Source organism: Rhipicephalus microplus, chromosome X, assembly GCF_043290135.1.
Source record: "Rhipicephalus microplus isolate Deutch F79 chromosome X, USDA_Rmic, whole genome shotgun sequence".
Classification (NCBI taxonomy): domain Eukaryota; kingdom Metazoa; phylum Arthropoda; class Arachnida; order Ixodida; family Ixodidae; genus Rhipicephalus; species Rhipicephalus microplus.
The window spans coordinates 343,155,335-343,179,838 of NC_134710.1; the positions used below are offsets into that span (position 1 = coordinate 343,155,335).

Here is a 24,504-nt window from a genome sequence, read left to right on the forward strand (position 1 = left end):
CATTCACCGTTTTGAAGGTAGTCGATTCCCGGGTTGCACTGAGAAGAAAGGTGTAGCCGCAACTGATTGAAATATCCGATTCTCGGAGCTTCTGTTTGTTTCATAGAGTGAAACACACTACGAATCCGCCTTCTTTCTTTCTACCTACGCAGCCTGATCTAAATTCTGGCTTACGTGTCCTCCGACCCGCTTTACGCGGCCCGTAGGCGAGGGAACCATTGCTCCGCAGAGGTTACGAAACGCTGCGTTGTGTGCACGCGGAGCTAGAAATATGCAGGTATGATGACTCTTGCAGCACAGCGGTGCACGAAACAGGCAGAAACCGTTCCACGAATTGAAAGCGGAACACGATGCTAATCGTACTACAACCACTAAAGTGTGGTGCGGACAGGTTGTATATTTAAGGATCGCATAGCAACCAGCTCAGACAGGCACCAGCCACGTGCGGAGCTATCATGAACACCATGGTGAGTGTTAAATTCTATGTTCAAAAAGGTTCTAGTGAGCACTATTCTTTAGTATGCACCCCTACTCAGTGCGTACAGGTAATTTACACCAGTGCGTTTTACGACAGGCTGTAAAACAACTTAAATACAAAGGTAGTAAAAATGTTGGGTTGCGAGATGACTTTAGCTTAAAGAGAACTTCTAAAACATTCTCAAGCATCACTAGAAATAAAATGATATTATATATGTCGGGTGTCCTCTCTTACAAAGGACCAAGGACTCCTATACCTCCGGAACCCATGAATATTTAGCTGATACAGATTTAACCAGAACTCAAGTTATGCTTCTGCATGATTCTATAAAACATTTGTTTTAAAAGAACATGTATTTTATTTAGTCATTAAACCGAAAAAAGTAGCTCCTGTATTCTCTTTGCAGTTGATTGTATTTGCGCTACTGGCCTCTTCAGTACTGGCGGAAGAAAGCAAGAACTTAACGGAGAAAAATGAGACAGCAGTCGAAGGACGAGGACTGTTTTTGGGCAGCCACAATGTCTTTCCTGGCTGTCCACCCTGCCCGTGCGCGTACGGCGTTGGTATCGGAGGCTTGGGTGGTTTTGGTGCCTCTGGTGTTGGTCTCAATTATGGGGCTGGACCAGCATTCGGCCTTAACCCAGGTGTTGGCCTAGGCCCTGGTGTCGGTGCTGGCCACGCAGTCGGAGGAGCAAGTATCGGTTCCGGTCTCGGAGGTGGCCCGATAGCCAAAGGATCAGGGCTCAGTCAAGGTATAGGGGTCAGCCATGGAGCTATAGGAGCAAATCCTGGTTCCGAAGGAGGACTTCAGCATGGAACAGCCAGCATTAACCCTGCAGTGGGCGGTGCACTAGCCGGCGCGGGAGGCATTGGTGTTGGTGCCAGTGGCAGTTCTAGCTCCGTCTTCTCTCCCGGAGCTGGTGTTAGCCCTGAAATCGTTCATGGTGGAGGACCTATATTGGAACCCATGGGAGGGGCTGGCCTTGGTGTCAGCCCGACCATCGCTGGTTTAGGTATTGGAGCTGGCATTGGAGCTGGACATCATTCAGCGGCTTCCGGCCACTCGGGTTTTCAGACGGGCTCCGGATTCGCCAACAAGGCCGGTGGACACAAGGCCGGTCAGGGAAGCTTTGCCTACAACGTGGGAGGGTCAGACAGCAGCTCGTACGGGCACAGCAGTTCTTATGGTGACTCGAAAAGCTTTGGCCTAAGTTCCAGTGAAGGTTCAATCTATGCACAAGGTCAGGGCAGCCATGGAACCACCTTCAACAAGGAGGCTGCTGGTTCGGAAGCGTCTAGTCATAGCTCTGGGGTGAAGACTAAGGTGGTTGTTTGAAAAATTTGAGCTCAAGTTTGTAGAGCTGACTGTGCTTGCCAAAGAAACGTTGTATGTGAAAGCCAAATAAAACTCTCATCTTATGTATTTCTGTCAGTTTCTAGTCGATATATTGTGGCACGAGGGAAAAAAAACAATGGCATGCTATTTTATTGGCATGATCTATTTTGAGCTATAAACTGACGAGGGAAGCAGCTCGGTAAATATACGTAAGCGATTGAACTTCATGTAGGATGTTGTGACAGATAATTCATACATTCACGCTGTAATAAAGTTGACACAGCAAGATAGCTAACATTACTCGAAAGAGGAATGTTAGCGTATGTAGCTTCTTCAACTCTGAAATAAAATTGTCTAGGGCTTGACGCTCTAATTATTGACAAGTTTGGCAAAGCCGCAATAATTATATTCATTGAAGGTATCGGCTTTTCTCATTGAGAAACCTAATGCACCACCTAAATTGACCGGTTGTTATTAACTAACCTGTCAACTTGATGAGCAACTAATCGTTTGGTCAAGCGTCAGGTAAAAAATAAATGATTGATTAGTGTTTCTGACTAAAGTTTGAGTTTAAACAGCCTAGTTATCCGGAAGAAAAAGCAGCAAGAGAAAAAGAAAAGGCCAGGATGCTAACCAGTAAAAGTTCAATAAAGCCTGTATGAACAGGCTCATGGTTACTATTAAAAAAATGTTAGGCCATTTTAGTGTGATTTTATTAGCTCAATTAAAACATTTTTTAGTTTCAATAACGTTTTCCATCGCCCATCCTACACTCTTGAACTTTTGCCAGTTCTTCCCAAAATTTGTTGTGGTACCTGCTTTTAAAAGCTCGAGGTTTTAAAAGCGGGTACCAGAACCAATTACCGAAAGCCTAATTCAAGTTTTTTAACAATAGCATAATCAAGAAAAATGATCATTTTTATTATGCCTTTGTTAACGGATCTTAATTAGGCTGTTCGGAACAATCCTTGATCATAGTAAGCAATGAGCAGATGCTATTTTTGATGTAGAAACATATAGATCTTCCGGTGACTTACCTTCCCTTGGAACAAGGTTTGTCGTTGTTGCGGTACCTAACATATTTGTTATATTCTTTAGAAGCTCGTACTTAAGCAGCTGCATAAGTCTCTAAGTTTTAAGAGCAGTGGTGATATCTATCACGTCTAATCAAGCAGTACCAGCAACGCATAGCACACATACCTCGTGATGACTAAGGCCACTATTTCCACGGGCATCACTCATGGGCTGAACTAAGAATCATTCTAAAAACTTCTTTAAGCACAGCTACACCCTCAAAAACATGAATCAAGATCATTTAGTACACTTGCACTTCTTGCCATGATTCGATTGATATGTGGGATTCAACGTCCCAAAATCACGCAATAATAGAGGGCTCCGGAAATTTCGACCACCTGGGGTTCTTAAGCGTGCACCCAAATTTGAGCACATGGCCCTACTGCATTTTTACCACGTTTGTAAATTGAGCCGCCGTAGCCGGGGTTTGATCCCACAACTTGCGGGTCAGCAGCTATGTGCCATAGCCAGTAGACCACAGCGGCAGCGCCACTTGCACTTCTCAATATTACAAAAAGTTACCTTCTTATAAATTTAGGATATAGCTATTGTTTCTTCAACCTAAAAAGAAGTATTCTCAGATTGTTGATCCGATGTAAGTGTTGGATTTTATTGTTGTTGTTACCACCACCACAGCTGGTGCTAAGACTGCTACATAAATATTCGGTATTATTGATACAACTACACGAAACACTAGTTTTTTTCTTGAAAGGATCACTTGTCAAGGTTCATTATATGCACTATCATAAACTAGTGAGCCCACTTTTTATTTATATCGCAATCTTGTGATCAAGTATATACCGTTGTGACGTTCACACTAATATAAGAGTATAGAATAGTAAAGTATACTCACAGCATCAGCGATTATATAGCCTGCTAGGCAATTTTTTAAGAAAGTTATATGAGTAAGTATTGTAAACCTTCGCGTTGAATGTCTGGTAATGTTTGGTAATGGTAACGGCTGCGCGTATAAAAAAAACTAAAATTTCTAGCTACAACATCCATGCACTTAAGAAAAGTTTAGAGTGGTAAGTACTAGTTTATGCTATCAGAGTTCACACCTATGAAAATGTTTGCACAAATCATTCCCTGGTGAGGTGAATGGAGTGGCTAGGATCGACATATGTGCAGCCGCGTATTTGCTTTTTTTTAAATCAGAAGACCAAATATACGCGAATAGCCACACCAGACAATTCATTAAGCAAACAACAAAGTAGGTAGAATCATTATCACAAATATAGGTAGAATGAATAAACATGATTTTAATGTTTGCTCTGGTGTTGAAATCAAAATGTAACTTGTAACTTGTAATTGCTGAAACTATAGTTTTTTCGACACGTTTGCCGATGAACAAGCTTGCACACGAACTTCCCAGTTGAAGGCACTGAAGAGCATTGACATTTTCCGGGAAGGATTTCAAAACAACAATGATTCAATACATGCACGCTACCCAAACTGGAAACTCCGAAAGCAACCGGATGCACGTGAATGAGCCATGTCGTGTGGAAAGAAAAAAAGCATGTCCGTGAAATAACCGGAGCCGCCCCGGAATGAACAAATACGCTCAAAATTCTCCTTCAGTTGCGCAACCACGAGTGAGGACTCTAGCCATCTGTGCAGGCACCCTATCTGTCCTTCCTATACACGTCCGCGGCCGGCGCAGGCAGCCAAGCGAAGCTGATTGCCCAGCCAAACCAGTAGCAAGGACAATCGCCTCGCGCACCATCCGTCGGGGAAAGCCCCACGACGAACGCCTTGGCCATGTGACCTGGCCACGCTGATGGTCGGCTAAAAAAATGGATGAAAGGACGCCGTGTCTGTGGAGCCATAAATTGCAACGAATGACTCATTTCGTGATTCGTTTTTCATCCTTTTCACTCTACGTGAGTGACTCGGGCGCAACAAGGGGAATTTTATCCCTCTGACCGGCCACTCGGCGCAATGCAGCATTGCTGTATAACATGGCAAAACGGAGCAGTTTACGTACTTTTCACTACAATCCCTTCATGGTAACGGACGTATAACAAGGCGAAATGGGACAAATAAAAAGTAAAACACGATCCTTGCGACATGCAGGTGTTGTAGAGTTTTGCGAATTTTTCGTCTTAAAGAAACTTTACTTCGTTTTTTGTGTGCATGATAGCTTTTAGAGCAGCAGCTAGAAGGATGCTGTTAACTTTTCCTCGAAAGTAAAAAAAAAAAAAACGTGTGGCGTGAACGTGGAAAGCCATATGAGAAAATTCCGTAGAACAGATGCAACGGCCTCCTCTAATATCCTTAAAATCTGGTAAAAAGGGCAAAGCTCCCCATGCCCCCATCAATATACATAGCGCAGCTTTATCAAATGATCCTAATAGATTGTTTTTATTTTCACACATCGTCCATGGTTTTATATAGCTGTTTTCCGTCCACGTGATTGACAAGGGAAGAACGTTGTTGAGTGCATACAACTATTGGCATTATGCCGGCCCTGGTTCTTTCTGCGTGACATGTACGCTTCGAAATTGTAATCAATAAGTAGGCATTAGACAAGAGGTCAGCGGTGAGCTAGCATAATTAATCATCTCATTTTAAAGAAAAGTACAGCTCACTGGTGCCTCATGCTGATTGATGAGGTAAACATGTATATTTTTAAAGTACCTTCCCTTCTTTATCCGCGTGAATGCGTACTCCTGCTTGAACTTTTTAAGATCATTTTCCAGGAAAAAAGCGTACAGTATTTGCAATTTATTCTCTCAAGCAAGGGAGGTGCTGTTTTTAAATTCGATTTGTTGAAGGAAAAGAATACACCGGCATGTTTTTTGCGCTTAATTCTTGACAGCTATTCAATTTTCCTTACTATAACGCACAGTATAATTTGCGCAGTCCTAATGAAAGTGCAATAGCGGGGAGTGTTCCATACGTACTATTCAAACAATGGTAGTTGGAAAGCCAGCTCCGGCGGTACCGTGAGTGAAAGAACTTTTTTATAAACCTAGCCGCATGTTAACTTGGTGCTATAGCACAATGTTAACACACATGTCATATCTGTCACTGTGCTCTTCAAATTTACAGCCTAGGTTCTCTTTCAATTGCGGTCTCATCACGGCGATGCAACTGTAAGTCTGATGAGTTTAAAAAACCGCAAATGGTTAAAATTTTTCTACATTTCCCAAGTGTACGGCGGGACTAATAACATATTGATTACAGCATCTTTTTCTTTCTGTCTACACATCAACCAGCGGTATTGAATCGCAATAGCAGCTAAGACAATTTTGTCAGCATTTGCTTCCTTCTACTTTCGAGTTCACCTTATCTGTAGACTTGCGATGCACATTCACTTACACTTCTTTGTACTCCTACCAGCACAATAAAATTTCACGACTAGAATGCACAGCCGTGTTATGACTTAGTAACGCCGGTATTCTCAGGCAAATGTGCTGCGTTTTGAATAATGAAAACTTGTATGTATTTCTTGAGTTTTACATTCCAAACTCTGCACATGTTTTAGCGACGTACTGTATGTGAGGGACGCTAGTCTTCTCTCTGTGGTTTTCTGATTAATAGAATCACCTAAATTTATTAGTACGCAAGCTCTACTGCATTTCACCCCCATCAAAATGCGGCTGCCAAGCCCGAGGTCGAACCCGGGACGTCGGGCTCATAGCCACCTCATCACACGCACCAAGGTGAGAGCAGGAGTGTTTTTACTTCTTGTCCCGGTTTTGGCTTACCTATATATCTACGACGTAATAAACTTTCTTACACGCGAGTTAATGCATTGATTAACGAGAAGAGATTCATGAGCGTTAACAAGCCAAACGTTATAGGGGCAAAATTCATGGTGAATGAATGGCCCCGATTGTAGCGCTTGAGTGTTTATGAAGAAGTTAGCAATGGCAGTGTCCAAAAAAGTGAGTCATTGCATGTATAGGGACCAAAGTAAGCAGTCGTTCACTGTTCCGGCTGACAGACGTCTCAACACATGCCCTACCGGGTCACTTCTCCGAGTGAAAACAGGGTGTACGATTCCGGCGGGGATCACTGAGTGTTCGTGGTAAAAAAAAAAAGCGAGAGAGAGGGAACAAGAGATGCGACTCGGCCAAATATCGCCATGACATTATTTGCGTGGACAGACTGTCAAACTCTTGCACTCAATTCTTTCGTTTCATCAATCAAGTTTGTATCTACAAGCCCTACAGCAAGCGCAAAATTAGTACCTGCCACCTGCGCTTTTAAGGAAACTTGCATTAATCGTTCATTCTATGTTAGCGAATCGCTTCGACTCTGCGAAAACAGTTCATTGTGAATTGAAACCAGTTCTTTTGTATTCAAAGCTGTAGCGTTAAGTGGCGTAGCAGCGATTCTAATAATCTAAAGCTGCACGGTTGTTGTATTGGGCCGGACACGAAAAAGGGTGACTCTGTGAGGGCTATCAAATTGAAATCATAACTGGTCTGTGGGCCCAACTTGATCTTTCATCGAGAAATAGGGCTCCATTAACAAGTCGTTCTTTGCGAGTGGCAACTTATTGGTCACTTGACTTATTACTGCCTTCTTTTCGGTAAGCTAATGCTTTTGACACTTCATGTGTGAAATGTATGCGTTGATCCTCTTCAAAGCATGTTTCAGATTTATGTATGAATGTAACACAACCGCGAGAGTGATTTCTGCTTCTCAAGAAACAAAAAAAAAACTTGAATGTTCGGCTTGTTACTGGATGATTGATCATCCCAGTGCTTCCAAACTATCACCAACGAATAAAAAAAGACGTCTACAATGCATAACTTAAGTAACGTAGCATTCTGGACCAGTTTCTGGGCTTCATAGCAATTGAAAAACTCCACAACGAGAACGAAAGAGAACGGCCAGACATGACAAGTGCTGGACTTCGAACTGAATTCTTACTGAAGAATTACAGAACAATCAGCAGCGCATGCGTAAAAGGCTATCCGGGCCAAATCAAAGTTACACACCTAACAGTACAAGGCGTGAAACGTTTTTGATAAGCGTGGTTTAACGTCCCAAAACCACCATATGATTATCAGAGACGGCGTAGTGGAGGGCTCCTGAAATTTCGACCACCTGGGGTTCTTTAACGTGCATCCAAATCTGAGCACATGGGCCTACACCATTTCTGCAAGGCGTGAAACGTATGAAACACCGAAAAAAAAATCCATGCGAAGCGTGCTAGCTATGAAAAAAACGCGAATTTTTCATCAGTGAGGAAAATTGAGGGTTCACTTCTACATGACGCTTTGCCTTGCTTCTTGATGTCGAAGGCCTCATAAATTTCACATTAATTCGTGTTTCTTCCTTTATCAATGACAATCGCCGATGCAAAATCTGGGTCGAGGCCGCAGCATTCGCAACGCATAGACACTTTTTCACCAGTGCCTATGGAGAGGAAGTATAGCGATGTACACGCCGCCTGTGATTCAAGTATCGGCACGTCTGAACAATGTATACGCACTGCCGCATGACAAGGGAATTCCGTGTACTACCGAAACAGTCCACTTTTTTACCAGATTTGCGTGTTTGTTGCCGCAAATGCTGCTCGACTCCTTTTTTCTGTAGCTATGCGCTTTCAAAGACTGAAGATCTTCCACGATGCATTTAACACGTGCCTAGCGGCATTCCTTGTGCTCACCTTCTTGAAGCTGTGTAAGATTCCATGTAAATATGGTATAACCACTGTGTGACATGCTTTTGGTACACCACCTGCTGAGCTGTCTGTCTTCGTTTTTGCTTTTAGCTTTTACGTATGTTCTGTCAGAGAAGGCAGCAATGGTTCTGGGTAGACAGTGGAATTCAGCCTAGCTACTTGCTCTTGGAGACTAAAGTGCATTGAATACACTTTCGAAAGAGTTCAATAGGCCAAAGAAAATACCTTTCTTCAGAAGCTTTCAGTGGGACGACCTAAAGATAAGTACCACTTTTGTCCTCGTTGCCTAAGGCTATATACGGGCATGATCATCTACTTTAAAATTTACCATTAGGTCAAGAAATTGATTCAAGCAATCTTAGCGAAGTTCGGGAGAAAACTTCAAGTCTTGCGAACATGCGGCAAAGGTCTCTAAAATTTTGGGCAGCGAAAAAATCATCGTTGACGCATTCTATATGCCTAAAGTACTAAAAATAATCGGCATAACGAAAAATTCTGAGTATGCTACGATTCTGTAAATAGCTGTTAACTAAAATGTCAACCTTTGATGAAAATATCTGCCAAAGCACTGCAGCCACATTTCAGCCAATTCATATCCACCCCTTTTCAAATAAACCAGCCATTGAAGGGCATCTTGGTATTGGTATAGTAAAGCGACAGAACTTCAAGAACGGAGTCAATGGCTAAACAAGTAAAAATGATAAACTTGGTGTCCCCACATTGTTACATTTGTTCACGAACAGTAAAAAAAAGTGCACATGCTTGAACAAAACAAAATGTTTTCTCCATATCTATTGAAAATCGTCTTGGCACAAAGATTGTATGACTGCAACACTTCTATCACATCCTAACGGTACTCGACACCAACAGGGTCTGCGATTTCCGAACTGCTCAAGGCATCCTGCAAGAAGTCGGTCCCTACTTTCGCCACCTCTTGCTTATTAGTTTTCGCGGCAAAAAAAGATGAAAAGGTCCTATTTTTGCAGTTTGGCACTCCTTTGGCCGAAACATCGAGGTTCCGCAGCTTCCAAAAATTATTCACCTCAGCCTACCCTGGTCTAGGAAACACATTCGCTGATCTGAAATTCCTTTCCACAGATTAGGTGGCTTTCTTTATCCAGTTTTTTGGAGAAGCAACAAAGAGCAGCAAGCTTAGCTTGGAGCAATCCTTTTCGGATTGGACTATCCTAAGCATGTGCTCGTAAGATACTCGACTAAGGACTCGGTCCCTGATGACGGCAAATTAGCTTTTCGTCGACTTTCCTTTCTCCACATTTACGTTATGAATACTTCTATTAACAACCCCTATACTTTCTTTGTCTGTTAGTTATCATTAGTACTGAGTCTAACTAATAAAGTGAGTCCTTAAATCGACACTTTTTTCATTCATAGCGAGGGTCACGTTCTGCCAGACTTGATGCTTTGATGTAATAAACGAGGGAACATTGGTCAGCTGCCATCTCGTAATACGATCACGTGCTAGTGACGGCAAAAGAGGTGTTCCACACTCGCCGCAGTGGCTACTGGTGGCGCTGACTGACACTCTCATGTTTAATTGCACATATTGACCCTAAAAAGTAGACGAAGGAATGACCGCTGCGTTAGCTCAGTGGCAGAACATCGGACCCATTATTCGAAGGTCGCAGGTGCGGCTCTTGCCGGCAGCAAGTTATCTTCTTGTTTACTTTTAGTTGGTTATATTTACAATTACTTTTATTATCATATCCCCTTTACTTTCCTTGGCATCATCATCTCTTAGTTTCAATTTACATTGTGTCTAACAAAGAAAAGAAACCCTTAAATTTACACATTTTCGTTTCGACCACGGAGTGTAATACACTTTTTCTCGGTCCACGAATTATTGTGTTCCGTCTTGTCAAGCAGTGAAACTCTACCGATAATGCTCTTTCAATTTTTGTTTCATGGGCCTAGATTCAAATCTGGTGCATCGCGGACAACAGTTGAGGATCCGTAACGCTGTGCACCAAACCGAACCTAGGTTCGTTCTTGTGCAGTCTATCCATCTCTGCATGAACTAAAGCCCCTTCAAGGTAGAAGACTCCCAACGTGTCATCTTGAACTTTTGTTATCTTTAAAACCCTTATTCGAACATCATTCTAATGCACCTCCGTGACGGTATTTGCCAAGCCACATAGCCTAAGGCACTTCTGGACACCCCACGGCCTTTTTCAATATTGCAGGAAAAAAATACTTCAAGCCATTCATGCAAGAGTCTCACGCGCCTCCGGTGATCCGGCTGCAGTACCCGGCGCACTTTCTTCTAATGTCCTCTCGATGATTGCAGCACCCCAAGCAGCCTTCATACGTCCTCAGTGGGAAGGTTATCTTTGATGCACTTTGTGAAGTACCTCGCTTTGCATAATGACAAGACGATGGCACTGACACACAGCTCTGCAGGTCCTTGGGATGGGGAGATACGTAGAAACGAGCCAAGGGTAGATGAAAAGTTCAGTAAGATAGCCTTCTGGGCGGGTTGGTTCATAGTAATCGAAAGAAGAAACCAATGAAAAAGCAGATGAAGACAGTGAAGGAGAACATCCTTACATGACAAGCGCTGTACCTGCAACTGAGTGTTTACTGCATAATCGCACACACTACCACACATAAATCTGCAGCGCATGCGTAAAAGGGGAAATGGGCCATGTCAAAGTTACACACGCAACAGTCAAAAGCACGAAACGTGTGAAACATGTTTCATGCTTCGTAAAATCAATGCCTCCTTTATTGCGATGCCAGTGCAAGCATGGTTAAAGCGCGCGCTTATCAACAGCGGTTCTCGGTCCGCCCTGATTTAGGGAGTGGTCGTGATGTGGCGCTATATGAGTTGTCGCACTGAGCTGGTCGCGTCACTCGTGTGTCCGAGCGCTTTCCTCCTAAGATGTGATAGACGTGTTTTCCACGCGAATATCATAAGTCTGTCAATATCCGCTCCTTCATGCTATTTCGTTTTGGCTCAAGACAATGCCGCCATCGCGTCACAGAGCAGCACGTGCAGAAACGTTGCAGTAATGTTTCCCCATTGGTTGCCCGCATAGCGCCGCTGACGGCAACATGCTACCTTAAGCACCGTCAATTTCGCAGAGCCAGCGTAACTGCCAATATTGTGAACACGTGGAATGCAAGACGCCACCGCATGGATCTGTGCCCAACTCAACAAAAGATCACTTCATATGATTTCCGTCGTGAGGCACTGCACGAGGGGATACTCTCTCCTTTTACCGCAAAGCACACCGGAAGTCTAGGCGATGGGAGAGGGCGGGAACAGGTTAGAGGAGAGGGTGGTGAACAGCTGGATCGGGCGCATCTGGCTAGCATTGATAAAATAGAGGAGGTGGTGATAAACTTCAGAGCGCAACTTACCGGTTATCTAGAAACGCGAGTTGATTATTAATGAGAAAAACTGAAGGCTCCCTCACATACAAAGCTTTGCTCTGCTTCCTCATTTTGATAACACCACCTGCAAAAATAATTCAGGCCTGCTCACTATTCCGGGCATGACCTCTGATATCACCCACTTTCACATACGTTGCCATCGTCTTCTGTCGAGCAGACGTGCACCTGCACGCTCCCACCAATCGAGAGAGTAAGATTGCCTAGCCTGGTGAGTCTCCCATCCAGTAGAGCAGCCAAAGGGTAGTTTTCCAGGCCCGCGCCCCTCCCGAGGTTGTCTTCGTCATAGCACGGAGCACGAAAAGTGACCATGTTTAGAAGGTTCCTCACTCGAAATCTAAAAAGTGCCCCCTTTCCCCGAAAAACAATTCCACCTGCACCCCTGCTGGCCTCAGATGCTGGTATTTCTTTTTGCGACTGCATGAACCAGGCCGTGTTGTTCTGCGTCTGTGATGTGCTTCTGTCACGAATATGACGCTTCAGCGAGAAGCTCTTTCATTAGCGCAGTAAAGCGGGTCCAACTCTCGCCGATATTGACAATGTGTGAAAGGTCCGAGTGTTTTATGTTCCAAAGGCTGGCCGAAAACTAAGTCAGAGGGTGTCGTTCATTGGGATGTTATTTATAGTCGGTATTTACTTAATTCAACAGTATGTGCGTAACTTAACCACTTGCCTTTGAATATTTTTAAAGCACGACCTCTCACACATTTGGTGTTTTCTGCAAAATGTTATCATGTGCGCTTCTGACTTAGGAAGAGCCTTAACATTAGACACTTTTAGCTGAGTGCCTGCGACGATCACCCCCCCCCCCCCATAACATGGCGTTTCAAGACAGTACTAGTAACTGTATTAATCACGCGTTTTCGACAAACACGTTTGCCAAGACGCGGTCTGACAAACGCTGCATATAATGACTACTATGCCACAACAAGCTATAGTCAAGCCTTGGTCGACCCTATAAAAGTACGACGACAACCACTGCTCATAGTGGGCACCTCATCATCGCAACGTAGATTGCACTTCGTTTCGGTAAAACCTATGTAATTGCTTTAACGTGTGCAGCGATCTTAGAAAGGATCATCTTGTACCCGGCGTCAGTGAACTCGAAGCGCCTTGCAAGCACATGATTGGCACGCAACTACTCAATTTGCACAAAGGCGTTGATCCAGCTCGTAATGATTGCTCCGAAAAGCAAAAGAAAGATGTGGCATAGGTCGCCACTCACTCACTGTTTCGCATGAAAGCGATTACAACAATGCGTGGAATAGACCGAAATTTCTTTCACCTCGGTATACACACCGAGGACCAGCCCCTGCGAATCACTGTTCTGTATAACTTAGTCAAACACGACCCTCTCATTACGTAATGACGGGCTTTCTGCTCAAGGTATTCACGCAATCTAACATCACCCTTCTCCACAGCACGTAACTCACGCACGTTTTCAGTGAGCCTGCTGACCAATTTGCAGTGAAACGAACAAAATGAGAGCGAACATTTCGTACAAGCATTGGTTATTGAAGACTAGCAAAATGTCTTAGTGGTACAAAAGCTGGACAAAGAGACATGCCAGCTCACTCAATTCACTGTATTTGTACAATGCTTTATGTGCAGAGGAAAGTAACCTAATATTGTCCTGCCGCTTTCAAGTAACTGCTCAGTCTTTTTTGAGGGCCTGATACGTCGATGTAATTTATTATATTTTACAGGGGTGTATAGTCGCAAAAGTAATCTATAACTTACTTGCAGCACGTTCAAGAGCAATATCACACTACATGCGTAGATAACGACGCCCTTAAGCTGTGTTCACTTCTACGCCCGTGGTTATTTTCTTGAATGTGATTAGTACTCGTGAAGAAGCCGTGGAGTTGATTGGACGTTGTGTCACCAGTACGCCGGAAGGGCCGTATTCTTGGATACATTGTGCTTACAGGCCTCTAAAAGTGGTTGCCTGCTACGCGCAAAAAACATAAAAACAACAAAAAAGCGTATGGGACCCGGCAACTGCGCAGTTCATTCGCTCGATTCGTCCATCCCGCATGTCAGCCTAGAGAGAAAAAAACTACTCCGACTCAAAGCGGCAAGGTCATCGCAATTACAGCTGTAGTTAAAAACGCCTTCCTCAACCGAGCAAAGAGGGGGCTTATTTGCCTCTTTTCTTGTGTCTTCTCGGCTTGCCAACGCGGGAAAACTTGTTTCGCTCGCAAGCATCACCTTCGAACAATCTCATTCGCAACCTTGACATTTGTTACGTGGTGGTTCGATTGGCAAAGTTCCGAATGGCTTCGTTGCAACATCGAACGTGGGTAGTTTTTTTCTCCTCCAGCGACGCATAGGCGTTTAGTTCTGTCAGAAGAAAGCAAAATTCAATCGACACGTGCGTTGTCGAAGCCGTCAGTGTCGTAGTAGCGAAGCCAGCTTCCGATGATGTCACGACTATGAGGATTGGTTCGGTTTGAACACTCGCTGGGCAGCGTCTTACGCATTCAAGGATAGCCTAGAGGTAAGCTAATTGATGCTTGAAAAAAATGGTTGCTCGCACTCAGCACAGAAAAAAAAACTAAACGAAAACGCGTACATGACGGCGCACGTCCAGCAGGGGTGAAAACAGAAAAGACGCCACGCCACTCGACGAAATTCAAGGCCGGCGCTTGTTTGCGAAAACTCGGCTCCATTCAGAACATTTATTCTCTGTTTTCGTAACAGTTGCAAAACCATATTTGTAGATTACAATTTCGCACGACACACCACCTCCAACACCTTTCTCATATGTTGTCTGGAAACTTATTACGTGATAAGTACGTTTATTTAGAGTACCTTTAAAGAATAGAGGAATCCTGCTCAATGCAAATCGTTCAAATTTTATTAGCTTTCAGGGAGTCTAAACTCTCTAATAAACGCACCCTTGTGCAATTGACAAATAGAAAAACAATGTCAAATAATTGCAATCAAAAATACATTACCTCCCCTAATGTCTTTTTGTGGCAAATCGAGGAAGGTACAAAACGGTCGCTCTTGGACTTCCTGCATACTCATTCGAAACGAACTTTTTTTTACAGCGAAAATACGTTGGTTTCAGGAATTTCAGCAGAGAAGCCGTTTTCCATCTGCAACATGAAAAAAAAAACAATCGTTATGTCATCTTCATAATCAGCATGTGATGTCTTTGCACGATAAAGAAAGATGATCAATATTTACGCTTTCCTCTATTCCTCTACGGTGTTTTTGTATCATACCCTGGTTTCTGGACCTAAATCAGCAGATATTGTTATTCAGATTGAACAAAATAGTTATGCAGTTTATGAGAAACGAAAGCTAACCAAGTTATATTATGTATTGAGGAGGAAGAGATATTCCCTCTACAAGCAACTTGGGCACAATAGCATCCGCAATCTTCAACAACTACAAGCAGCAATAGTTCGTAAGACAACGAAGGTGATTGGCTCATCAACAGTGCATAGTATACAATAATATTTATTATTTTGATATAAGATTTTACGTCCTAAAACAGTTATAAGGTTATGAGAGAAGGTGTAATGGCGGGCCTTGGAAAGGTTCCTTCTACGTGCACCTAAATCTAAGCACCCGAGCTTCTAGTGTTCCCGCCTTCTTCGAAAAAGTGGCAGCCATGGCCGGGATTTCATCCCACGTAGTCTATCACCAAAATTGCTAGACCAAGGTGGTGTGTCAGTGCATGAGGTTGTAATCCATGACGATGTGTTAAAACGTTAGCGAAAGAAGTTTTATGGTATTTAAATTATATATTTTAAATACATTAATGAAGTGAAGACGAGTGTTGAAGAAAGAACAATAACGAACATAAATGAACGATAAAGATGATCCTACCTTTCGATTCTTTGTTTTAGATAACTTCATATTGACTCACGGCACTTTCTGATTTCTTAGCTCAGTTAAACAAGGATTACCGGCAAACACTGCTCAAAGCTGCTCACTTATGCTTCTCATGTTTCCGATGTCACTAAGAGGCACACGAAACATGAATAAGAGGCTGGTGTCATTAGTTACGTGGCGTGACGAGTGAATATACAAAACAGGGTGTTATCGGTTTTCGCTAAGTCTCATTGTGTTGTGTCTATTGGAGATAATTGCCTATATATGGACGTAGATGACAGATCAGGTGCCTCTCCTCAGAATAGGGCACGTAATTCTTGCCTGTATGTGATTGCACACAGGATATCACTGTAGCAGACCAGAAGCCATCTTATGTATTATAAGGATTTCATTTCACATACTATTTCATTATAGCACAATCGAATGCAGCCTCCCGCCTTATCGTGTCCACAAGGACATACACGCGAGGCACATCACTTAGTTTTTATTCCGCTATACGGTGTGGGAGTGAGGCGCCATCTAGGACCGACATCGAGCACTTCAAAACTGGACGCGCTTCTCATGAACCCAATTCGATAAGGTTATAGGTGATGCGACTTCTTTCTTTCATTTTTGCTTTCTTTTTTTAAAGACGACAGTCTTTCTTGGGGTACTTAAACGCAAAAATTTTGGTCTGCCTGTCTGTCCGTTTGTTGTTTTATCCACCAAAACGATACCAGAGACGATGAAGATCCAACGCCATCCGCCTCGCCCACCAATGTTGCTCCAGTTTCAGCGTTCATACTTTCATTTATTTCGTTCACTTTATTAATTAGTAGCCTGAAGGCCAAAGGCATTACAGAGTAGTGTGAGTAAAAAAACAAGTAAAGGCAAACAATAAACGTAGAAAACAATAATTAAATACAAGTTCTTCGTCTCCTATTTATACAGTGTTAGCTAATGTAGCTTTGAACAGTTGACGATGTTAAATGGCGGCGTTGCTTTCGGGAAGGCGGTTCCAATATTGTGATGTGCGCGGAATAAAACTGTGACAACAGTGGTGTGCATGGAATAAAGGACCACTTAGAGAAGGGAAACTGTAGCCTTGACAACAGTACGTAAGATAAGCAGCGGTGGCGCATGGAACTGCCGAGGGCAACCAAGAGATGGCGCTGAGTAAACGGGAGTGGAAAAACAAAATTTGATGTTTCATTCTTTTAGGTAGGAAAAAAATGGCAGCCTTTTTATCCCGTACCGTGTTCGTATGCGCCTAGGTGATTGCCTTTGCTGATTATTTATTCTATGGCTGTCCTTTTTGAACAAAAGCGAACGAAAGAGACCGGTACTCGTGCAGGGCTACACTCTAAATATGGTAACCTATGCAAAGGTGAACTTTTGTCATCTTTGTGCACCTATAACCTAAAAGTTACATAAGTGTAACCTTTACATTTGTAACCTTTCTAATAGTTACAAAATTAAAGGTTAAATTTTGTTTATATAGGTTACACACTTTTCTTTCGGAATGTAACCATTGCAACGGTATACAGCAATCGAAAAGACATAGTTTACTTTCAAAACGTCCTTTATTAAAATGTCCTTCGTGCTTTCTCAAGGACTCAAAAGGCCACTCTCATATATGCTGCAATGTGACCTGTATACAATATATTATCCAACCAGCAAAACGGCGCACAAAACAACGACGAACAAAAGTATCAGTGGAGTATCAGCGTTTGGGCTTACTCTCACTGCACTGGCACCTTAGTCGAACCGGCTGGCTTAAATGTTCAACTAAGCATGGACTGCGCAGTGGCCACTCAAATACGATTATTCGTGCCCGCAGTTGGCCTCTGAAAGGTTGCGACACATAACTCGAGAAATCATGTAAAATTTCGAGAAATCATGTAAAATAAACTCCGGTGCCGTAAAACGAAGCGTGCGCATTCGTGAACATGCGAAAGGATACAGAAACAAGCCATAGGAAAAGGGAGAGGCAGCAAACCGAGAACTTTTTTTGGACAAAGAAACATTTAATAATCATCATATCTGGGGTTTTACGTCCCAAAACCAGATATGATTATTAGGGACACTGCAGTGGAGGGCTACGAAAATTTCGACCACCTGGTGTTTTTTAACACGCACTGAGAACCTACACAGGCTTCTACCATTTCGCTTCCACCGAAATGCGACCGCCACGGCCGGGGTCGTTGAAACAATTGAAACAAAGTTTGCTAGCGCCGCCAGAAAATGGCGTGCCTCACGCGTGCTGCCCGGGCGATTCGGCGCTGCACGCTGCATGCTATGCACGTGGTGCATATGCGCTGCGCCTGTCGTGGCGGCGCCTTCCCGCGGTCTAGACTTCATGGCGCCGAACGCAGCCGACCGCCAAGCGGAGGAGAACCCGCGCTTGCGGATGCGGTATACTTTCACCATGCTTTTATCCTTTCTCTCTTTTTTGGCGAGGGACGCGGTGAGGCTGTGTACACATAAGTTACAGTGTTTTTCATAGGTTACTACGGACAGGTTACTCTGCGCTTTTCGCGCTGGTAACGTATGCATTGCTCGAAATGTAGATTTTGTAACTTTTAGGCACCGCAAAATAACGAAAACAAAAAAATAAACTCCTTTGTAATCTTTATTTCATAAGTTACTGATGCCCAAAAGTTACAATATAGGTAACCGTGTTTAGAGTGTACGGGTGTCTCGTTATCTATCGCCCGCTTGATTTAAGCGCGTCGAAACTCCCAGCAGTGCACCAAAGTGCCCTTCGAAACACCGTACCTGTGCGTACAAAAGTTACGTGGAACAAAAAGGCATTCATTGGCAGCTCGCATCTGTAAGAACAACTCACGAGTTATTAGAGAGAACAATATTTATCGACAGCAAACCAGCAATCATGTTTCAATGCAAAGAAAAAAAATCCATCGCGTTAGAAGCATCATCGTCTCTTTGCAAACGGCACGCTTTCGTTTTCAGAGGCAAAACGAACAGAGAAGCGTCACTCGTTAGCAGGAACTGTCAATACAAAACAGTCGTAAAAATCAGCATGAGGTGCTTCAGCAACAGCTTCGAATTACAGTTCCTGCTTTCGCCGAGCATGGCTTAACACCCACACTTTTTATCGCATTATCACATGGTGCGGTAAAGCTGAGGACCCAAGGAGGTTGGGTTTTTTGCAAAGAAATGACGGTGGAGCGAAAGTCGAGAAAAGGGCGAGCATTTGAACACAAGCAGGATCAGTGCAAATTAACGTAGCACACAGATACACAATGCTGACAGCAATAACAAGGTCTGAGAGTAAAATCACAAATCAAATGAACAAATATGTGCACATTGGCAAAAAATAATCTACCTGTCATCGCCGTGGAACTTGCAGAAATCGATGCCTTCACCGTCATGACAGTTACTGCGGCACCAAACAGCAGTACAGCGACTATAACTACAGCAACTGCGGGTGACTTACCAAAGCGAATAAAAACGTGCTAGAAATAAAACGGAACGCCGAAGACCACGCCAACCATCGGATGAAAACTAACTGCGCATATGCGCGCAGCTGGCCCCGTCGAACCGCAACTGTGCATGTTTTATACTTCGTCAGCGGCACCAATCAGAAAATACATAGTCTAACTCCAATGGTGCTAAACAAATTTAGTGCTCGGAAGTACTACGCACAACGCAGAATTCAATTGTCACCTTTCAATCATATAGGAAAGGGCAATTCTTTGCCTAAATCGTAGCTCTTTTCGATTTAAATTTTGAGCTGACAATGATGCCCCTAGCAGAGTTTTTGGCGTCCAAGAAGGCAGATTTCAACGAAGCCACTGTGGTTCTTTTTTAGCCGTCAATTTTTTCGCCCCTATCGGCGATGGGCGGAAGTTGAGACTTTCTGAGGCCTGTGCTCAGTATGACAGGAAATGATTCCAGCTTTGTGGAAGCGATCAATGCGAACGAAGTGACAGGATGGTTTAGTGATTAACTCATTCTTAAGATGTCTGATACGGAAATAAACTTTTTGAAAAAGGCAGAGTCGAGAAAAAATAATGGCGTCAGGAAAGTGATGGCAGACTGAGGGTTAGTTTCATGGAGGAGATATTACCAGTTCCGCTGTAGTTATGAAGAATAAATTGAGTAGAGCTATTCTGAACAAGTTCAATGGAATCAACTAGCTTGGCAGTACACAGATCTCAGAAAGCAGAAGCATACTCAAGTTTGGAACAAATCAAGGTTTTGTAAAGAATCTGTTAGAGCGATGCGGGGCCAGAAGAGAAATCCTGTCGTAGGTATCGGAGCATTCGGTTAGCGCTGTTATTTATATAGTTTATACGAAGATGCCAAGTTAAGTATGATGTTATGTGTACTCCAAGGTAGCGGTAAGACGTTACTGACTCAAGGAGGGTGCTAAGCTGTATGCAGGTGGGTTGGATGCAGTACAGGTTACACGTAAGACCTTGCATTTATTGTTCTTTAATGTCATTAGCCAGTCGTTACACCAGTCAGAAGTAGCGTTAAGATCAGTTTGCGAGGTGGCTACATCCTGGTCGTTAGAAATTTCACAGACCACAAACAGTCATCAGCAAACAAATAAATGTTAGAAGTAACGCGTTGAGTTAAGTCGTTGATGTAGAATTTAAAAAGAAGGGGTCCTAAGGCCGAACCTCAAGGCACTCGTGAATCGACTGAGCTACTGGGTGAAGTATGATCATCCCAAGTTACAAACTGAGATCAGTTAGATAAAATGTTTTAGCAACGTTAGAATTTTCAGACTAAGGTTCAGTTGCGCTAGTTTTGATAGAAGCAGTTTGTGGCAAACCTTGTCAAATGCCTTTGAGAAATCCAAGTAGATACAGTCAGCGAATGAGCGGCAGTCAAGAATGAGATGAAGCTTGTGAGTAAATGCAATTAGTTGTGTTTCACAAAAGAGCGTTTTTCGGAACCCGTGCTGTGTGTGCAAAAAAAAAAAAGCTTGAGCCAAGGAAATGAAAAATTTCAAAGTAAAGAATGTGCTGCAAGATTTTGCATGGGATACTGGTTAAATATATTGGGCGGTAGTTGTATGGAGAAGTGCTGTTACCTGATTTATGAATAGGAACCATCTTCCCAATTCTCCAGTCGTCAGGAATTTCACCTGTACCAATGGACCGTTGAAAAATTAGTAACAACGACAAAAATGAGTATGCGTTTGTACCTTTAAAAAGTTTTGCATAGTAAGGTCGACACCTGGACTTGCGAAAACCTCTAAAGACCGTATTATTTTTTCAATGCCATCGCTGTCAATGACAATGTCATCCATGGGTAAGTAGTTGTGAAGGGGCGGATTTAGGTGTTGACAAACCGTTGTATAGGACAAAGTTGCTGCAAAATACGTTGTTAAGAATGGTTGGACATTCTTACGCAGCGATAGAGACTCTAGATCAGTCAGTGTTACTTACGTTTTTGACGCATGATTGATAACGCGCCAGATTTTTTTTTTGTTATTATGGAGCATTAATGGCAGTGTGGTCTCCATTAAGTAAGTTTTAGCTTGTTTCAGTGCTGCAACGTAAGTTCTGTTAACTTTTTTGTATGTTGCCCAACGGTCTTCTCAAAGGGTTAGTTTAGCCGTACGATATAATCTTTTCTTTCAGTTGGATAGTTTGCGCAAGTAATTATTATACCAATGTGCGCCAGCATCGGAGATGTTGTCATGGTTTGGTACTTGTTTTTCAATTAGTTCATAGACTCTTGTTTTAAATATGTTCAGGTGCTATTTACGCTTCGGTCTGAAAAATCTGTCGTAAATTTGTCTAGGAACTCGGATAACTTGCTGTTGATTACTTCAAAGTTGGCTTTACTGTATTCGCCAATGGTTTTTGGGGTACGACTATTTGTAACTTTGGTAGCTTTAATGTCGAACGCTAGTAATAAGTGGTCACTTAGACCAAGTAAATAAGATATCGACGACACTTGGTCTGAACATGTAGTTAAAATGAGGTCTAAGGTATTCGCATTATCATTCAGTGACCTGATGGGTTTAATGACGAGTTGACTTAAAGAAAAAGTAGAACAAAGACCTAAAATGTCACTATTCTGTGATGAAAAGGGGCTTAACACAGGCACTTCCGATTACCATGAGATTTTAGCAAAATTAAAGTCACCTGGAAGGAATATTAGTGCAGTAGAGTGCCGTGTTATTATGACGTTAAGGGCGTCATGAAGCTCAGAGACAAAAGTTGAAGTGTGGAAGAGTAGGAAGGGGGCAGTAACACACACTAAAAATAATTTCTTTGTCTCAGTTCTGCGCAAGCCCACGTGGATTCAAAATCGGCTAAATGTAAATGGGGTAAGAGGAAATGAATATAGCTATCGCAAGTAATACACCAGCACCAATACGATTAGTGCGATCACACCGATAAAACATGAAATTAGACGACTTATCTAATAATTCAATACTATGAACATTGGTATTAAACAAAGTCTTAGTTAGAGCAATGACGCCTACCCCATATGCATCGATAACAGTGTTAGGATCTTGGCATTTTTTTATGATACTTCGAATATTAGCCAGAATAATAGACACACTTGATTTAGAAGGCTGTACATCACGTCCCCTCAAGTAGCCCTATCGGGTCATGGTGTTCGCGTGGTTAGGAAGCCTTCCAGGTGGGCTTTCGCGAGTTATTTTTTTAACGCTATCTGTTTTATAGTCGTAGATGTAACATTCCTTGTTAACAAGCAGCTTCTTGTACCTGAGTTGATAAGCAGGTGATTGCGGCAATGGTTGCAAAATAGCAAGTTTATTTATACTCTGCCGTGTCGCTGGTGAAAAATCTTTGTTCACGGAAATGTCTTTCAACTTTAGGTAACCACGCGACAACCCTGCAGAGTTCATAGCCATAAAAAACAAAATTTCACAATCACAGGATGGAACTTCCGCCGTGAAAATCTACTGATGCGATGGGCACGCTCAACAAGATCAGGTTCGCGACCTAGGGCTGAAGAAAGCACAGAAAGTGTTTTTTTTCTCCGTGTCCGGCCATGATTCGCTTTCATCAGTAATACTGTGAATAATTAAATTATTTTGTCGGGCTCTGTCTTGCAAGTCAACCAGACGAAACTGGGTACTGTCTAGATAATTTGCTACTTGGTCGACAGTACTCTCAACAGCCACAATGCCTTCTTCAAAGTTATTTATGGTAGCAACGTTTGCTTGCAAGGCCTCAAGACGTTCGTAAATATTATCGAGCTTTACCTAAATACTCTGTTGACAAGCATTTATATCCTTAACATCCGCTTTTAATTCAACCTGCCCTTGAGCAAGATCAGATGTTTGAGTGCTAATTTTTCCGAGCATCACAGTAATAGTGGTTAACAGGCCTGTCTCGTTCTCAGCGTTTGAACAAATGATCTTGGGGCCTGGAAGACATTCAACATTGCCAGATAAAAGCAGCAGAGACGTTTAAGCACATTCGCGCATATTTGCACAAAATATTTGCGAGCTCGGTAAAAGCAGAAGGCATCGATTACTGCTCTTTATTGCACACAGCGGAGAATGACTACAAACCTGTGGGCTGAAGAAAAGATTGTGAGCCATTCTACTGCGTGCGTTGCTTCCGTGCTCACTGAAGGTGACGGTGTTCAGAGGGTTGCTTAAGTCCATGTCTTGCACTGCTCTCGTTGACCATGGTGCTGGCACGTCTGCAAATAGCGCAGTACCAGACAGGGGGTAGTCGAAAGAAGCACCGGTGTAATCGCCAAGACGAACTGCACATGCAGTCTCGTAGTAGGTGTCGTTCCGGACTGATTCGCAAATTGAAGGATGATTGTAGCACAACGCCAACGTCCGCATAGCATGTCGGGCGAAGATTGTGAGCCATTCGGCTGTGTGCACTGCTCCTGTGCTCACTCTGCAATTGTCCATTAAAAAGGAAATATTATGCATATCTGAGGCCAATAAGACACGTCAATATTATGCGGTGTGTCTATTTTACTAGAGAAGGCATACATAAGTAATTCTAAGGACCTTAGCGTTTACCACGCTACACTGACAGTGCAGCGCTATGCACAAAAAGGCATGTTTTTCCAATGCTTTGCAAAGACGACACGGTGGTGGCACCTAGCCATCACTGTGCGTTCTACACTTTGCCGCCTCCGAGACAGGCGTGCACGCCACCCTTCGTTTTCGAAGATAACTGCCATAGCGCTTTCGTTTCTCACGTGCCCGGATGCGCTCGTTCGCCTCAGCTGCATGGATCGAGGCACTATAACACGGTGCCTTCAGAATACTATTCACCGATTTTCTCGTGCAGAACATCAAATGAACGTTTTGTTCACTTTCCCCAGACGCAAGACTATCGTCTTTCGATGACTTTTGCGATGAAACATCCAGATACAGGTGTTTTTTTTTTCTTTCTTGCTTTCTTGATTGGCAGATAGCATTGTTGCAGAAGTGATTTACTTTTGAAAATGGACTTATGAAAGTTTCAAAAAACACCTGCACAGTCAAGATAATACTGTGTGTCTCTTCCTCCTGGTTCGCAGCAGTTAACATCATATTTTATTTGATTTCTCACCAGTCATAACTTATTTATCTGGGTTTTAACAAATTTGAGCTCCGAGTGCAAGCAATACGACGTGATAATTACCAACAATCTTTGCTCGGCGTCATATAATTTTATTCCGAACTACGTTCACATCTCCGCCGGTCACATGCAGCGAGGAGGACGAAGAAGACAGAGGGAAAGAATAATGCGTACAAGA

General features: G+C 43.1%; 2 protein-coding genes across 2 annotated transcripts; one reads left to right on the top strand and one right to left on the bottom strand.

Moving 5' to 3' along the window:
* Nucleotides 1-327: 327 nt before the first annotated feature.
* LOC119161181 (uncharacterized) lies at nucleotides 328-1,901 on the top strand. Its single transcript, XM_037413536.2, has 2 exons — nucleotides 328-467; nucleotides 885-1,901. Exons 1-2 carry the CDS (start codon nucleotides 456-458, stop codon nucleotides 1,812-1,814), a joined length of 942 nt encoding a protein of 313 aa, XP_037269433.2. The 5' UTR covers nucleotides 328-455; the 3' UTR covers nucleotides 1,815-1,901.
* A 12,978-nt stretch (nucleotides 1,902-14,879) lies between these two features.
* On the bottom strand, nucleotides 14,880-23,644 carry LOC142777270 (uncharacterized). The gene is made up of 3 exons (XM_075881588.1): nucleotides 23,309-23,644; nucleotides 20,840-20,893; nucleotides 14,880-15,047 (listed from the first exon to the last, which is right to left on the bottom strand). The coding sequence occupies exons 1-3, from the start codon at nucleotides 23,591-23,593 to the stop codon at nucleotides 14,994-14,996; spliced, it is 393 nt and encodes a 130-aa protein (XP_075737703.1). The 5' UTR covers nucleotides 23,594-23,644; the 3' UTR covers nucleotides 14,880-14,993.
* Between the last annotated feature and the right edge of the window lie 860 nt (nucleotides 23,645-24,504).

Coding starts and splice junctions, on each gene's coding strand:
- LOC142777270 (XM_075881588.1), bottom strand. CDS start 23,593: ATGCGGACGTTGGCGTTGTGCTACAATCATCCTTCAATTTGCGAATCA. Junction 20,894..23,308: donor ATCTTTTCTTCAGCCCACAG/GTTTGTAGTCAT, acceptor CCATTGGTACAG/GTGAAATTCCTGACGACTGG. Junction 15,048..20,839: donor GGTTCCTATTCATAAATCAG/GTAACAGCACTT, acceptor TTCATGTTGCAG/ATGGAAAACGGCTTCTCTGC.